Source organism: Pomacea canaliculata, linkage group LG9 (genome assembly GCF_003073045.1).
Source record: "Pomacea canaliculata isolate SZHN2017 linkage group LG9, ASM307304v1, whole genome shotgun sequence".
Taxonomy (NCBI): domain Eukaryota; kingdom Metazoa; phylum Mollusca; class Gastropoda; order Architaenioglossa; family Ampullariidae; genus Pomacea; species Pomacea canaliculata.
Genome location: NC_037598.1, coordinates 7,399,707 through 7,417,397, shown reverse-complemented (window position 1 = coordinate 7,417,397; position 17,691 = coordinate 7,399,707). Strand labels below are relative to the sequence as shown.

The 17,691-nt window shown below is 38.6% G+C and overlaps 1 protein-coding gene across 1 annotated transcript; it reads right to left on the bottom strand.

Moving 5' to 3' along the window:
• Positions 1-1,277: 1,277 nt before the first annotated feature.
• Positions 1,278-17,124, bottom strand: LOC112572130 (receptor-type tyrosine-protein phosphatase epsilon-like). The gene is made up of 26 exons (XM_025251680.1): positions 16,970-17,124; positions 14,668-14,748; positions 13,732-13,974; positions 12,610-12,786; positions 11,775-11,876; positions 11,123-11,257; positions 10,739-10,873; positions 9,769-9,900; positions 9,197-9,293; positions 8,804-8,874; positions 8,039-8,289; positions 7,566-7,653; positions 6,866-6,945; positions 6,539-6,575; positions 6,077-6,174; positions 5,546-5,674; positions 5,015-5,163; positions 4,641-4,776; positions 4,357-4,500; positions 4,053-4,152; positions 3,341-3,414; positions 2,928-3,068; positions 2,614-2,742; positions 2,298-2,452; positions 1,636-1,771; positions 1,278-1,349 (listed from the first exon to the last, which is right to left on the bottom strand). Exons 1-26 carry the CDS (start codon positions 17,025-17,027, stop codon positions 1,278-1,280), a joined length of 3,150 nt encoding a protein of 1,049 aa, XP_025107465.1. The 5' UTR covers positions 17,028-17,124.
• Positions 17,125-17,691: the final 567 nt, after the last annotated feature.

Sequence of the window (17,691 nt, the reverse complement as noted above, 5' to 3'; positions counted from 1 at the left end):
ATTGCACTTCCTTTCATCACATCTTGTCTGAGGTGTCTGAGGTGAAGATGTCAGAAGCCGAATAAACAAAGCCAGGCTTGCATTCCACACCCTAAGACCTATCTGGAACTCCAAGGCTTTGTCTTTACACACCAAGATCCGCATCTTCAACACAAATGTCAAGTCAGTCCTTCTGTATGGATCTGAGACATGGCATGTGACAAACACCATCACCAACAAGATACAGACATTTGTCATCAGATGTCTGAGCCGCATCCTCAACATCAGATGGCCTGAGAAGATCTCCAGTACAGACCAGTGTGAGAGAACCAACCAAAAATCTGCAATCCAGATCATCAAGAAGCGGAAGTGGGGCTGGATTGGTCACACTTTGCGAAAGCCAGCCGACAATTTAACAAGACAAGCTTTAGGCTGGAACCCACAGGGGAGGCGCAGGGTTGGGAGACCCAGACAGACGTGGAGGAGATCAGTCCACAGAGAGGCGGAGACAGCTGGCATGACATGGTGCCAACTGGAGAGGGACCCCAGGACCGGGTCCGATGGCGGGGTGTGGTTGCGGCCTATGCTCCACTGGGGGCGAATAGGAACGAGACGAAGAAGAAGAATTCTTTGTATTATACTTTGTGTTTTGTAGGTTATGTGCACTGTGCGTGTTCTATGTGTGTCTCGCTTATGTAAATGTGAATATTCGGTATGCTTAGCACAGTGCTACACTTCTTGTATCCTTCCCATACTTTCAAACAAGAAACAGTCAATGTATCAGAGCTTTTTAAAATTTTAATTCTGATTTATAATTTGCACTAATTCACTAAACATCCAATGAAAATACTGTCGATTAGCCGCGGTTAGACAACGAGGTGCACCATGGAAATTAAGTTTTTAATTAAAGAAGTGGCGAGGAATTAGAGCAAAATGCTTATATAAGACTTTACTGTACCACTCGTTACATCACATGTAGTCGTCGCATTAAAAGGCAATCAGTCCATGTCCATCCCAACACCATATCCTGCTTATCAGAAATCGTATAACAAACAAGGTGAGGACATGTTGAAACACATCACTGACTAATAATTAAGGTGTGTGATTTTCTCTCTTTCTCGCTAACACTTTCATCTGATCACAGACTGATGCTTCTTTGTGGCACATAGCTTTTTATATTAATTACTGATTCATTATAGAGAAATATTTTGCTGATGTAGATAACTGCTACAGCATGGCAGGTGCAGGCTGCCACACAATGATAAACAAGCAGTCATCATGTTGCTGTCAGAGAAAATTTAACCGGTGTTGGCGTAACACTGAGGTCGGAGATTCTGCGCTGCACAGCTCGTAACAAAACTGTACTGAACCTGCACATAGGAAAACACATCAAATGATGTAAAGACATTCTATTATTAACAACTTACTTTCTTAATTGTATGCAAATATTGCAGTAGGACACAACGATTGCCGTGCACAACAATTTTAAATTGTTTAAAAAAAAAATCCACGAGGCACAGTTCACTCTAAAATGAACTTTTGTAATTTGTTGTCGATTTAATTTATTTTCATCCTAATTATTGATTTTACTTCAAAATTTAATTTCTATTCAGCATATTTACTTAAAAGTCTGAACGTGAACATCAAACTGCTTACCACTGACGTCACTGCCTGGGGTATAACGTCTTGGACAGTCCTGACCGTTATGTACACGTCCACTTCCTTGTCATAGGTCACGCGACTTATGACGTCACACACGGCACAGAACAGGCCGCTCCTTGTCACGCCGTCTCTGGTAGAGAGTGACCACAGCAAAGTTAAAGTGAGCCGTTATCTGTTCAAATACATTTCATGTGCAAACCGATTGTTATCTCTATCGAACCTCATCAAAAGCTTCATTCACTTTACATCCTCGCATGCACACATTGCTATGTTTCCTCAGGTCTGGTTGTCAGTGAAGTTTGTTGTGTAATTAGAAGATTGGTGTGCCGAGGTCGGCTCCACCTTTTGACAAGAAAAATCTCTTTCCACCTAGGAGCCTGCGAAAAATTCGTACCTGGTTTATCATAAAAGGTAAAGGTCCCGCCTTCAACACGTTTTAGCCCTAGACATGGTGAGCCAGTTACGTTCACTTCCCCTACGGTCTTTAGGGTATGGCGCTCTTTATTCACCTGCCCTAGCCCTTTATTACTAATATAAATAAGAACCATAAATAATAAACATCGATGTCTGACTATGGTACCGACAAAAGAGGACACTTTTTTCACACCTGTACTAAAACATCAAACCCCATAACTGAAAATACGATAGACACGCACGTGCACTGGATGATCACGGGTCTGGTTTCTTTCTCCTTCAATCGCTCGGCGTCCAGGTGGTCAACGAGTGCCAGCAGGTCGGACATGTCAGCTGGTACCTCGTCCTCCCAACCCTCGTACCGCAGCAGACACACGTTACCCGCTTTTGACTGGCCCTAGACAGATAATGTGGACTGAACTCAAAACAAAATAATTTCAATGAAATTTACAACAAACAAATACTAAACAAACACATTATAGTAGATAAAGAATGAGCATATGAAGATAAGAATAAACTGATATCAAAATTTATTATGTAACTAATTATCGAGGCCACCTTCTTGTCCACAGTCAGCTTGTATGCCGTCAGATGGCGGCCTAGCTGGGACGTTGATGTGGTCTTGATGACAAATGCACCTGCCTTTAGTTCCCTCTTTTCAGTCAGCGGCCAGAACTGGCAAAAGTCCTGAAAAAGCAGGAAATGTATTCTAACAAGAAGAAAGCCACATGTTTTTTACACAAATGAATCTAACAATGGCTTAATAATTTTAAACAATTCTTAGCAGACACAGCAATGTCAGTGTTGTTGACATAAATCTCATAACAAATCATGACAGTCAGTAGGATGAACTCCGGCACAGACTCTCTTACCTTGACTTTGTCTGAGTCTTTCTGAGAACCCAGCGACACAATGGTTCTAACATCCTGCTCCTCTACAAGGGTCCAGAACTCCGCCAGAGTGTCTGGCAGAGGAAGTTGCGTCACGATGCTGCCTTGATGCTCGCGATACGTCTATGGACAGAGGATATATATATATCTCCCATTTTGTCATATGTATATATATATTTATAAGTAACAGATAGATTGATAGTAGGAAGGATGATAAAACACAGGTATACCCTCATTAATTTCATAAATTATGACATCGTGGTTGTAGTGAAAAATGTAGCCAGTTAATAGATAATAATATTTGTTATTGAAAGAACTATGCTGAAGGGAAGAAAGAGCAAGAAACTGAAAAAATTAATTCAAACAATAAAGATGCATAAATATCTTTATCTTACCGACATAAAAACCGCATTGATGAACTGACTTTGACCAGAAACATCAGGCTTAAGTAACACCAGATGCTTATCACCTGTAAGGACAAAACCTTGTTTGTCATTACTGGGAAAACACAATTCAGGCATAACAATTCTATAGCATAACAAACTTTGTTTCTACTGAAAATGGATGAATCTTCTTTAAGGCTTTTTGTGGTTAAAGTGTGGAAGAGTAAAAATCATAAGTTCTCTAAGTTCCATTGTATTAGTAAATATTTTAGAAATGTATTGGCTGAATTGTCCTTAACCTTCGCCTCAATACAGGTTGTTTCCTGTGACCTCCCCACATAAAGTTGACAAAGTATGTTTTGTTGTTTTTAAGAAGAGCCTTTAGAAATTTATATATTCAGTGAAAATATTTACTAGGCTTCAGATTATCTGTATCAACCCGAAACATTACAAGCGAGACTGCTTTATTAACATTTAATTGCAATGTTTCACATAAAATATTATCAACCTTTTAAACTCTTTCAAAACTTGCAACTTCACTTGATACTTTATTGCAAGAAATGTTTAAAACTTGCGTTAAAATAAGGTGAGAGACAAAAGAAATAAAACATAACAAAATTCTATTGAACTATAAAAAAATACAGCATAAAATGTCAAAGGTTAGAATTTATCAGCAAACAAATACATCGTTCGTTAAAGTTCACCCTCATCTGTAAAGTATTACCTGGTAGAGCGGAAGAGTTTCTGATCTTGGAAATATTTTCTGGACGTTCAGCTGTCGTTTGGGTAGGCTTGGGTGTCAGAGAATTCATTTGCCTTACCGTCTGTAAACAAGTTTCATTCTAATGAATAATAGCCAATGTCATTATTAATTAACAGATTTACTGCATGAAATAAAAAGTACATCACAACAAGATATCACAATTATAGTCTAAAAACTAGAAACGGTATCAATCAAAATAGAATGATATCCAATCAATGTGGCAGGTAGTAGAAGGAAATATTTTTGTCAGTAATGTTTACGTTACTTCAAACTCCTTGTCGATTTTCTGGTCCTGTTTATGAGCAGAGATTTCTTTCCGGAATACAGCCTCGAATCCTTCAGAGGGGATTGTCGTGTTTCGACCAGTGTATGCCTCCAGGACTGCTTTGTGCAGGAAGACAAACTGATCCTGTTTGAAAAACAAGACGGTGAGATGCGCGTGCGACATTTCCAGGTGACTGATGCTTGTTTGTTGATGTCGAGGGCTCATGCACGAGTGTGTGATACAAATACGATAACTAGCAATCAAGTAGACAACGTTGTACATACCGCTGCCTGGACCATGATGCACCGTTCTTGGCGCATGCGCATTACGACGTCGAACACGTCCACACTTCCTGTGGCTGAGGCTTGATCAAACGCAATGTCAAGGCCAATGTAGGTTCCAGTTCTTCCGACACCAGCGCTTTTAAAAGTAGAAAATTGTATTTGAGTATGAAAAATATAAAATGCACCTTTTGGCCAGCCTAACTGGAGGAGTCTGTCTTGGGGCCAATATTTTGTTTGTGTTGTATAAATAAAGACAATCTAAAGCGATAGTAAAATCTTATATTTACAGAATGGAACAATTCTAATGGCGCTGAGTAATAATGTGTATTGCTGTTCACTGTTACTGCATAAAGTATAAAAGGTGCAAGTCTCACGCGCAGTGCACGAGTACAGGTGGCGGTGACTGGCGGGGGGCACGTGACTTGGCAAAGCGCCAGAAGTTGAGGAGGGAGGAGGTGGTGGGGACCCCGTGGTCCGGCCAGGCCAGGTAGTGGTACTGCTCCACCTCTCGTGGCACCTTGCTCTGAGAACATTGCGACAGATGATACAGTCTTTGCACGCCATTGTTATATGTGCACGTGAGTGTTCATATGTTCTGCTTGATTGTCATGTCCGTCTCTACCACAGAACCTCACTCCCTGCCTTCCCCTGTCTGTAAGGCGCATTATTATTATTATTATTATTATATTATTATTATTATTTTTTTTTTTATTATTATTATTTTTATTATTATTAGTCCTGTAATACACAAGAAATAAAGAAAATAAAGGTACGTTTAAAAAAATCGTTCTTAACTGGATAAAACGGTCTGGGTGGAGCACTGAGTTACACTCATGCGTATTAAGTGACGTAGGGTACATAGGCACACAGACACCCCTTTCCTCCATCCCGTATCCGACACTCACGTGATGTGTCCGGAGGGCAAAGGTCCTGACTAAGAAGTTGGCTCTACGCTGGACGTTCACACCCGTCACTGTCACCGGACCGTGCGTCACTGTCTTGTCCTGGGCAGGCCAGTACTCCAAGCACTTCATCTATCGTCACAACCACGTGAAAAAATATACCAGCAACTGCTTTTTATCAGTTTCGATAACTCTGTTAATGTTTTAGCATCAGTTCTGGGACTCATTCTTAAGTCAACCATAGTGCGATATCTACAGAAAAGCAGCATCGCGGACTTACTTCTATTAAATAAAAAAATTACTCGTGGCGTGAAAACAAAATATTTCAATTTTTTAATCATACCATGATTTTAAGCATCAAAAAAAACTTGAATGTGGCATTGTTCATAGTTTCTCTTTAAGCTTCTTGCAGGTGTACTTACATACATATTAATGAGTGCAGATATACACACATAACCACAGACATATACAGGTACTCATACACACGCTCGCACATGCATGAAACAAGAACGCACACACACAAACTATACACACCTGTCCTCTCTCGATAGTATTCGTCAGCATAACAATCTGAGTTATTTTCTCCTGCCACACCATTCGCCAGAAGTCACCAACAGTAGTGTCCCGTGGCCCTGCGGAAGTCCGTAATAATATCAGCAAAATGCTATAAACAATTTTTATTTCTCTCAAAGAAAAATACTTTAAGGCAGTGAAAATAAGAATATTTAGAAAGGATGTGTCATAACAAGAATTCTTGGCCGGAATTGATTCACGCATCAGGGGAGATAAATCCTTGCTCCTGTCTAGACCTCAGGCAGTTTCTGGTTTTGCTTGTTTGTTCTGGTGCAGTAGGCCGGCTGCCATGTAGGGGCAATGCTCTATATAAATACTTTGTTGTTGTTATTGTTATTAAGGACGAGTAAGTAAAAGATAGAATATGTTTACACACACACACACACACAGATAAAGTGCAGTACTACCATGCCCTCTGCATACCTTGTGAAGCGATGTACCGTTTGCTGTGTTCAAAACCCTGTAAGATACGATATTAGTTTTTGACACGAATTTTGGGATTCACTTTGCTAATTTATATGTACTTTAAAATCATCCCTTAATTTTACTATACACTTGTCTAATTAATTACATTATTCTGAAGTTTACACAACTTTCACTAATTAATCATCCCATAAGTATCATCATAAAACTATTCACATAAGTCTTACTATCTTTATTTTCATGATACCACTTATATTAAGGTATTACTACATAATTGGTCATTTGTTGAATCGTCTTAATAATGTAACTGAAATATCTGGGACTGACCGAGATGTAACTTGCGTTGATGTAATCAGTTGCTTCCCCTTCTGTCAAACCGTCTTGTAGCACCACCCTGTTGTCATCATCTATTTGGAAAAAAAAAACCCAGTAATATGGCTCCTCATCTAAACAAGCTGAAACTACTCAAATATTTAGAAAATATTCAGAGCTAAATAAAGGTCTTCAAGCATTATTAAATAGCCTTAGCTAAAGAATGATTTCAAGAAACGTCTCAGCTTTATTTAAACTTCTGATCCAGTTAGAGAAGTTTAAAATACAGACAAATTATTATTTTACTGTAAATTAATTTATTTGTCAGTTTTCGTGGGCATATCTGAGCCACAGCACTCAGCGGAGAAGAATTCCAACCACACTAATGCAAGTTTCTCTGATGTAACTTAAAGAGAAAAGTAAGTGAAATGGAGTTTGGATTCGACTAATACACTGTGACATTTTGAATCATGTTCAATCAAAATTTCGGGTTGCAAAAAAAAATTTACTTTGACAAGTTTTTTATGTCTGGTATTGACATAAAGTCCCTAAGCTACAATATACTATCAGAGGACGTGACAATGTACTAATGTCAGATTATTTCAGAACATAGTGTATATCTTAGAGGTAAAATAGAATATATTTCAATAGAGTTGATGTTCTATAAGTCAGTCAAAAGTATGTAGAGTATACTATCATTCTGTACAACACTTACAAGGCAGTATAGAAGCATATCGGTTTTTTTTCGAGTTGATCTTGAGTTTCGCTGCCTCGTGGCCCGCTGTCAGTCCCTTGGGAAGCTCCTACAGACAGGTCCACAGAAAGTTGGATTCATGTCAGGCAAGTAAACACCAGACCAACAAGATAAAATATTCAGGTTAGTGGGGAGGAGAGTGAGAGGTGCTCAGCACGCGTGTAAAAAAACCAGGTGTTTTTCCAGATTGAGGCAGAGATTGGTGGAATCTCCAAGATTGCGATTATATCTGTGAGTTTTTTCCTCCCGACAGGTCGGTGGGAAAGAATGTAGTAAGATACGTGTCTGTAAGTTATAATTTTAACCCCTTCTTGTTACCCGGCTTGTTTAGGAAACGTACCTCGGAAATTAATTGTAAATTAAACCGTATTGGAGAAAATGTCCTTTCACTCTGAGAAAGAGAGGTTTCGACAATCAGCAAACAAATACTCAACCTTGAACTTAAGTGGAAGCTGTCCAGAGGCTACAATGTCCACCAGATGGAGCTGCAGGCTGTCGAGCTTTGGACTGGACTTTTGGAAGGTGGCGTAGATACTTTCATCGTTGGTGTAGACGTCACTTTCGTCGGCTCCCGGTGCTTCCTCTATGTCCAGCTCGTCTTCTGTGACCAAACCATTCTGAGAACTTTTGCTACACGTCTCTTGATTGAGGTTCTTCATGTTTATGTAGAAATTGTCGCCTTGACCTGTAGCAGAATCCGCAAATCGAGATACTCAATTATCATTACTACCTGCTTAGACGTGTGCTGACTGTCGCTTACTATACAGACGTGAATGTAAATTTTGACTGTGCCCAGAGAATTTCTCCCAACTGTTCTTCACATTTATGTATGTATCCACGCCTAATGAAGTTCGGGTAAGTGGATGCCATGGGGCAACGTGGGGGACTCAAGGAAAAGCGTGTTTCCGAAGTTATAAAGCGATATCTAGACCTCGCAGATGTTTTGTGTATAAGAGTGTACGATGGTAGAAAGTATCTCCTTTTCTGTCTCTTGTCACTTGTCACTTTTATCTATAGATATATACCTGTGCTACGTATCCTAAGTGACATCTATAGGAATTAATTCCCGTGAACTTCCTCAAATACCTGATCTGCTATGCCCTGAGATTTTTAAAACAGAAAAAAATGCACCATGCATTTATGTCATTCGGAAGTACTATTTTTAGAACCTTTAGGGGACCTTGCTGTCCATCACTTACCTTTATTTATCTTCTCATCTCTCTCCAGACCTTTGATCAAGTCAGAGTGATTAGCCCAGCGGCGCTTTTTTCTGTCAAAAAAAAAAATGGAAGGAAAAACAAACAAGATCCAAGTTTGTGTTCTCTTTTAGCCGTCTGAGGTCGACTTTGCTAAGTTCGATCTGAACAAACGACAAGTCTTATTGTCAAGACCTCAAATGTCAACCACCCGATAGTGACTAAACTGAAAGCTTGGCTTAACATCGTCTACCTTACACCCTTATATGCAAACCAGCTCTAAAGTGAATTTAATTTTTACCTGTTACTCTTTATAAGATATACATTCAATGTCATGAAATATTTGTTTACAATAGCTAGAACATTTGTCATTGCATCAATATCCTTTTCACTTACCTGATAACGACGAAAATGATGATGAAAATAATAAGAAGCAAAAGTACAACAACAACCGAGACTCCAGCAACTACCAAGCTGTTACCTCCACCCTCACCTATAACGACAAGCAGGTAAGAAATTTTAAGGTGAGAAGAGAACTGAGCCGGAACTGCTGCCTGTAAACAACTAGTCTTCGTACACACTTTACTAAGCGGTTATTTATTTACAGACTGTGTACCAGGCTCGTTGTAAGATGTCACTAAGCTGGGATAACACGAAATCAGTAATAAACATAGCAATAAGCTATCAGTCAGGACTATTTGCGAAAACCACAGAAGAAAGCCATTAAGCTGTCATAATACAGAATTTCAGAAAGTTATTTTTTCTATAATTTTATACATAGCAGCTAGATAACAATGGCTGCTCTGGGGGAGATGTATGGGGAAGTTTTGTCATCAGCGGCTCAATGGTATTTCTAATAAATCTCACTGTCTTTAAGAACTTTCTTAATTAAGATTTTATCTTCTACTGTTAATATGATTTTCGTTTAGCAGAAATGTTTTATCAGTTTTATCATGATAAAAACGTACTTTTACAAAATGGAAGATCATGGCCTTCTTGACACTCCCTGCAGTGACCGGAAGTGACGTTGCACTGTTCTGAGCCTGCGCAGTGTCCACATGTCTGAGCGCAGTTCTCTCCGTACGTTGAGTTCGTGCATGCTTAAAAAAATTGAATACATTTGTAACCCATCAACATAAAATGACAAAATAACTGTCAAATACTATTTTACAGATTTACATTTAAATTTGACCGGTTTTGACTTTTCATTTAATACCAAGCTTGTACTTCTCATCCATAACTAAGTGAATAATAATAGGGGTTTAAAGTATACGAGTAGTGTGACGGTTATTTTGAGAACAGGTTTACAGATTTTCAGCAATCCCGCAAGATTTTTCGTTAGTGATGGGTACTTCCAGTTGCTGAAATTCTACTGAAATTTTTTAAATGATAAATCACAAGTCGCATTATCTAATAAACCACAAAAAGCACATGGCAGTGAAGATGGTTTAGTTATATATCATATGATGTCAATAAGACAATGCAATGAAGGAAAAGTGTTACTACATTCCAGTCAGCAGGTGCACTCACACAATTTTCTCCTCAAATTTTTTTATAAATTGGCGACAAAAATAATACACATGAATAAAACTCATCTTTAAGAAGATGAGTTTAAACTGTTGTTTGAAAAGTGTTTCTAACACTCACACTCACAATCATCAAAATCGCTTGCTGTCTTTTGCAGTATCCTCTTTCCCAAAATATTTTAAAATTGCCGAGTTCTACATGTTCTGCACTTGAAAGAGTCGAAGATCGGTCAAAATTGCTTAAAGCTAATATATATATAGTGGAGCTGCAACTTACTAATAGTATTTCTTTAAGTAGATCAGTTAGAAACTGTAAACAAAAAGACTTTAAATACTCTCACACTGTTAAAGGTTCTGTCAATGGAATTTCTCACTCTAAAGAACTGAGTGAATACAGTCTTATTTCACTCACTCGTGTTGCAGTATGGCGATGTGTATCCTGCTGCACATCCTCCATCACATCGGCCTGAGAATCTATCGCATGGTTTACTTTTACATGCACCACACTGTCCTTTGCAGTCAGGACCGAATGTCCCCGAGTCACAGGCTGTAATGTAAAACAGAGATGTTTTTATTTTGTGAAAGAACCTGTTTATATTTGCTTTTGTTGGCAGTAGACCTAAATCACGCAGTTTACTGAATGTCGTGTATGTGTATGTGACTGTGTATATCGGTGTGTGGACACTTTGTCAGCGCCATGAGCTCCTCAGCATTGTGTTACAATCACGACTATATAACGGTCAAATAAATGCAAATAAAGAAAGCGAGAAAAAAGAAGACAGGAAGGAAATGTTACCTTGGTCACACGCTTCCTCTCTCCATCCACTTTGACATCCCTCTACACAACGTCCAGATGTTTGTTCACACTTCATGTTCTTACAATTTTCGCAAGTTTTATCACAGAGATCACCGTAGTAACCGTCCTCACATCCTAGAGAAAAACGTAAACACATTTTGTAAATATAAATGACTATATATATCAGTTTTTACATCATCCATCCTTTTATCGCTCTGGTCTTCCTTACGCCATTGATTTGCATTTATCCAATGTCTATCCAGAGTGTATCCAGCTGTCTGAAGTATCTCGAGAATCGGTCACGTGACAGAGACAGCTTCAGAGACCTTAGTGCGCATGTGTGAGGTTCTTCTGTGAGGCTACTAAGTCGGCTTTAATAACAAGTAGATCATCCAACTAGGATCAGATATTCTTCAAGCTCAAACATTTGTCAACAAAATCTGTTCGCAAGATTAAGAAGCCTTTCGTGGGTGACACAGACTTACACTCACACCACACGACATTGTGCTACATGCTTTAGAATGATGAAAGTAACACAATGAATTGTTTAATTTGTTTGTTTGGGGTTTTTAATCTTTTTTGTCTTTTTTCCTCTTTATTTTTTAATAAATTGACAAATTTATCTCACACAGGCTCACTCATTCACATCTACCTTCATGACAGGTCCCATAGTAGTTGTCACAAGTGGCTTTGTGTCTGCAGTGTCCACTGCACGTGTGTTCACACGATGGTCCGTAACGGCCAGAACTACACACTGGGTTATGAAAATGAAACATTGTTTGTTGATTAAGACCGGTAACTACTGTCAGTAATAAAAAAATGGATATGAACAGTTTTCTTAGAATTTAAGTAAAAATGTGTCAAAGGAGTGAACTGAGAAGACTTTTATCCGAAGAAAAATATACCTTGTCTACAAGTTTGTGCGTTTGTCTTTCTGTCTCTGCCCTAAAATATACCGAGCCGTTTGGTCCTCCCGTGACAGAAATTTATGTACAACGAAGAACAGCAGTCACTAACTCTAGGGTCTAGGTATTGTTTCAAATATCCACATTAGTTGTGTGTCCGCCTTATCTAGTCACCGATTTACTATTCTTAGTAAGAGTCTTTGAAAGAAGAAAGTCTTGTGATTTATTGGACTTAAAAATGATAGAGAGAAAGAAAGATAGATATATTTAACGTATGAATAAAACAATCAGTGAAAATAAAAGGGGGAAAGGTGTTCTTCAAATAAATGTTCTTGCATTATTTTATATTGTTTGTATGAAAGAAACATATTCATTGTTATAGTCATTTCAGCTCAGTTTGACAACTCAACTTAGTGTAGTCTTGCTCAGTTCAGTTTTGTTTTATTCAGCTCACCACAGTCCGTGACCTGTACTGGTTGTCAGAGAGGATGACAGATGAATGAGCTGAGAAGATGCTAGACAGATCATTGACATACATGACCGTTAAGTCAACTATTAGTACATAGCATCGTGCGAGCTCACCCCACACTTCCAGTTCGCAGAAAATCATCATTCCTTCTGACTTGCTCACCCTGACTGTTTGTCCCCTTAGAGGCCTTGTGCAGCTGATATTTGTTACTAGATTTGGATAATCTCTCTTGAACGTGTAGCACTTGCTTTTATTCACTTCAATTATAGCGTTTGATAGGGCCTTTATACCTGCAAAAATTTACAAAGTTTTTAATGTTTAAAAACAAATGTCAGCTGATGTCGCATTTCACATTTTGAATGATCAGTAATTTTTTTATTCTGTGATAATCATAAATACACAAATAGTCTCTCTCTGATTTTAAAGTAAGTAAAGTGATGATCGAATCATGTTTGGGGACAGTTTTTAATAACAGAACAATGCCAAATCATCAAACCTGTAGAGTTTTTATATTTTACGTGAGTTGTATATTAAGTGCAAAATATTTACATTGACTTTCAACAATATTACAGTCGTATATCCTGATATTAAAATGTTTTCGTTGAATATTTTAATATTCAAGATAAAGTCATTCCTTTTGCGTTTATAAATATACCTTTTTGCATTTTCCACCGCATACACTTTACAGAAAGTAAATATTTATCTGTGCTAAAGCTACTGTACTGTACATCAGTAAATCAATCAAAGCAATGTCTAAAATGTAACAAAACTAAATGTTTTGAAGATAACAAAAAAGGCATCCAGGCGTTGATTGTGGAGGTAAAAACATTTGAACATTACCAAAACAAAATAAAAAGAAAACGACATCCACATTATAAAAAGAGCATGAGTGGACAACATGAGTATAGACAAACAACTGACTGTAATAAAGACAATATAATAAGTATACACAAACAATTAATGTAATAAAGACAATATAATAAGTATACACAAACAACTGACTGTAATAGAGACGCAAACAGAGAAACGGCGATTGTCTAGAAGCATCTATTCAATCATTTATTCCACAGTCTAGTGAGCTTTAGTTTTTTATTACAGTTTGTATTCTAGCGATCCAGTTTTGAGCAGACGTTAACTTTCTAAACATTATTCTCATTACAGTCTCTGTGAAAGATTTTTGTGGAGCAACAGGTGACAGTAAATAAAGAAATACAATGACTTTCACATTCACTTACTTTTTTCCCTGAAGTAGATGGTGATATCCGAGATTGTGAATGTTCCATTAAGATCCACCTCCCAGAAAGGTTTCCTTGTATCTTTTTCGCTGGTGTGTATACAGTTTGATGTTTTATCACCCTCAAGAGGGACGAACACGTGACTCCTGTTTCCGTTGACAGCCAGACAGGCAGGGCCTGAGTGTCCACTACCGCCCGTATACACTGAACTCATCTTTGCTTTTTTTCCAAGAGCCACGTTTTCTGAATTAGAAAAAAACTACATTAGTGACAATAAAACAAAATATCCTTTCATCGCCACAAATCAATTACAAATTATAATTCATTAGACTTTCTAAATTTCTAAAGAGCAGATGCTAAACACTTTCTATAAAAGTTAAAACATTTTTTTGCAAGATTTTTGTTGTTTTCCTGTACTACGTTTTAACTAATAAATTTGTGTCACAAAACTATCCCATTGAGTTATTCTAGCTGTGTAGCAAATGCTCTATTTAAAACATTTAATATTTAAAAGAAAGAGAATTTATTTTGTGTTCTTACTAGATCATGAAAACGTGTGGCTTATCATTTTTAATCAAACAAAATAAACTACTAGGGGAGGGGAGGCCCTAGCTTCTACAGCAACAACATCCAAATCCCGATGGCCCGTGTACTGACGGGTTCGATCCCCGTGTCATGAAGTATATTTTACCCACTTGACGTGACTGTGAAACGGGTGCCTGGCTCCTAAGAGCGTTGGGGGAGGTCCCTCCGCATGTTGCCAACAAATAAATTGCAATAAATATGAACACAAACAATTTATTTACTTGCAGGAATAGGCTTATCGGAAATAAACGAATAATCTACCAAACCTGTCTGGAATTATCTGTTAAGAAGGTTTTAATGGAGGGGCACACACATAAGACGGTAGACGGGTACAACATCGTACAAAGTTACCTTTCCTGCAGTCTGGGATGTTCGGATGGCACCTGTTGGAATCTGCACATTTTCTCTGTTCACAAAAACATTCTCCAGAACCTGTTTGAAGAGAAAATGATGGCAGTCAAAGGAAACGTGACATATGATTGGTTTTGTAAAGCAATAAGGGGACGGCTTGGGAACATAGCAGTTAAGCATCACTTAAGATCCTCACAAGCAAAGGTCATCAGACAACGTTAGCCGTTGAAGACCTTGATTGTCCCCTGCCCTCGGACGACAAAGCTACACTCGAACGATGGACTGAGAACTGCAGCAAAGAGTTTTAGCGTGTGACAGACGCAAAAATTTTCGAAGAAAACCAGGATATGAACACTGACACACTTGCCAACAAATCCTACGACACGAGGTCCACAAAGTGAAAGGAGAAAGGTCCCCGGGTGTGGTAACATGCTAGCGCAGTTGCTCAAAGGTAGCAGGGTAGAAACAGCGAAGACACTGACTACCATGAGTCGGAAAACATGGAAAACTAAGCAATGGCTGCAGGAACGGCTGCAATCACTGGTTATACCCTCCCAAAAAGGGAAAACAACAGGAAGAGTCATATAACTATCAAGCGATACGCCTGATTAATTATCAGAGCAAAGTTATGTTAATGTTGGAGATCCAAAACCACCTCACATCATTGGCTGAGGGAACTGTTTGCGGAAGAATATCTGCATGAACGGATTGGAATTGATGAGGTCAGCAGTTCTAAGTGCTTTGGAGCCACCCTCTTTAAAGATGTCAGATCCACCACATCAGCCTCATGAAGATCCTAGTAACTTGTGTTAGTGTATTGCTTCTCGACATTGGTGTAGAATATTTTTACAGACAACAGTCGGTGCTCTCCCTCACGTGCACTGTTTAACATCTTTCTCAAATTAATCCGACGAAACGATACACCAGCCATGCTGTCACACATGTTTACTTAGCTGGGGTAGGACCCTCATACAGCCTTTGCCGAGCCCAGTTGTTTAACTATTTCCCGTAAAACCAGAATTCTCTGTTTACATTGAAAACTGAAATACAAGGTCCTTTGCTTATTTTTATTTTTTATTTTCTCTCTTCTCTTTGTTCACTTTATCTTCCGTCGTCTCTCTTTCGGCTTTGCGTTTTGTTCTATACGCATTTTTATCTAGTTTTACTACACATAATTCATGTTACAGGGGTACCGTGCTTCATTGCGTGCTACATGGGACACAAACGATCAAACAACTTGCTCGTTATGCCTGATGATTAATGTTCGGAGTCTCCATTCATATTTACACTCATTCATAGAGCTAGGGCAAAAAAAGGTTTCCTAAACGTAGCCATTTGTTTCTGGCCAAATGTATTGTCTCTTTGGGAGAGATTAGCGGATGGTTCGACACTAGAAATTGTTGTGTATCTGGGAGACATCCGGGTTCGAAAGTTGACAATGGCTAGATGGCTACTTGGTTCTACAAGTTCCTTCTGTGATGTAAGACTATTGTATTGCGGAACACAGGAACAGTCGATATAAACCCAGAAGGACGGGAAATGAATCTTAAGTTCACTATCCTTACTAGCTGAAGGTAATAGAAATTGTTAGCGACTGGCGTGTGATTCTTGTACATATCCTTCTCCTACAAGACAGGTGTAAGTGTGTTGTATATTATAGTATAACAATTCCACAACAATCATTCCGCCGTAACTGAGGCAAGGCTGGAGTTTTGACAATCTTGTCCTTAAAACAGAAAAGACAAGCACTCTACTACTGGAGAAAAATTACTTATCATCCTCAAATACTCGTACTTTTCATCATTTTAAACACAGCATGAAAATCCTGATTCTTCACCACGAGCACATAACTCTACGTGTTGTACTCGCGCTTGTCTCCCGTCCTTCCGCTCGCAGCCAGCGACTCACTTCCTGTTTGGTGGGCCGCACGCATTTCCTAGCGGATAGCACACTAGAGTGTGGAGCATTGGCGATCGTCATCTCTTCTGGGCTACATTTACACAATTTTCATACAACTACAGTGTCCTCACTACATCCTTGAACATTCAAACTATGGGAGACATTCATAGGCAAAGTTTTGCAAGCTACTTCTGAACTATTTGCTTTCAATTAGTATCAACAAAAGTCATTCGTTGACGGAACGATGGTTGCTTATTCACTGATGTCTGTCCAGATAACTAGATGCTGGACACGATTGTTACCAAAATTAGACTGCTTCATCTTGCAGATGTGTAAAAGCTAACACATAATCCTTGATATATTGTTATCCAAAATAAGAGGATCAAAAGATAAGTTGTCTTACTTGCGAACGCTCCGTGGAAAATTCCAGCGAGGAAGAACAGAGAAAAAACAATGGACATTGTTAGAGAGGGAGCACACCACGGTCTGTCCCTGGTGACACTTGGTGTCGTCTGCTCAGCTTCAGTATTCGCAACCGGGAAGTAAATCTCAACTAAAGTCGACAGAGGGTCTAACAAAGCATTTAAATATTGAGTGGAAACTTCCGTCAGGAACTGCATGGCTGAGAAACAGTTACAAGGCTAATTGAACGACGAAGAGAATTAGTTATTTGAACATCAAAGTGCTAACCACCTTTTATTTTATGACTTCAAGATGGGAAATCTGCAGCAGCATAACAAAAGGAAGGAAAGAAAGTAGGAAAAGAAGAAAAAATACTGCTTCATGAAATAAACCTACAAACAACTAGAAGAAATTGGGGAAAATTAGTAGATTGAAAAACTGTTATAAACAATTCGCACAATGGCTTGAAGATGACTGACAAAATTATCTGTGTCTGCAAAACCTCTGCTTCAAGATGTCTTTTTTTCGTGTCTGTCTGGTATGGTTTGTGTTTCTTTCTTCTTTCCTTTGTTTATTCAATCCATTACCTATAATTATTTCTCCCCATCTCATTCACTGTTTTTAATTTGATCCTCAAGATAACTTCGACTTTTGTCTGTTCAGCTCTGGTGTACCACTCGAGAGAGTGCCGTTTCCGTTACACTTATGGATACAATTAAAACA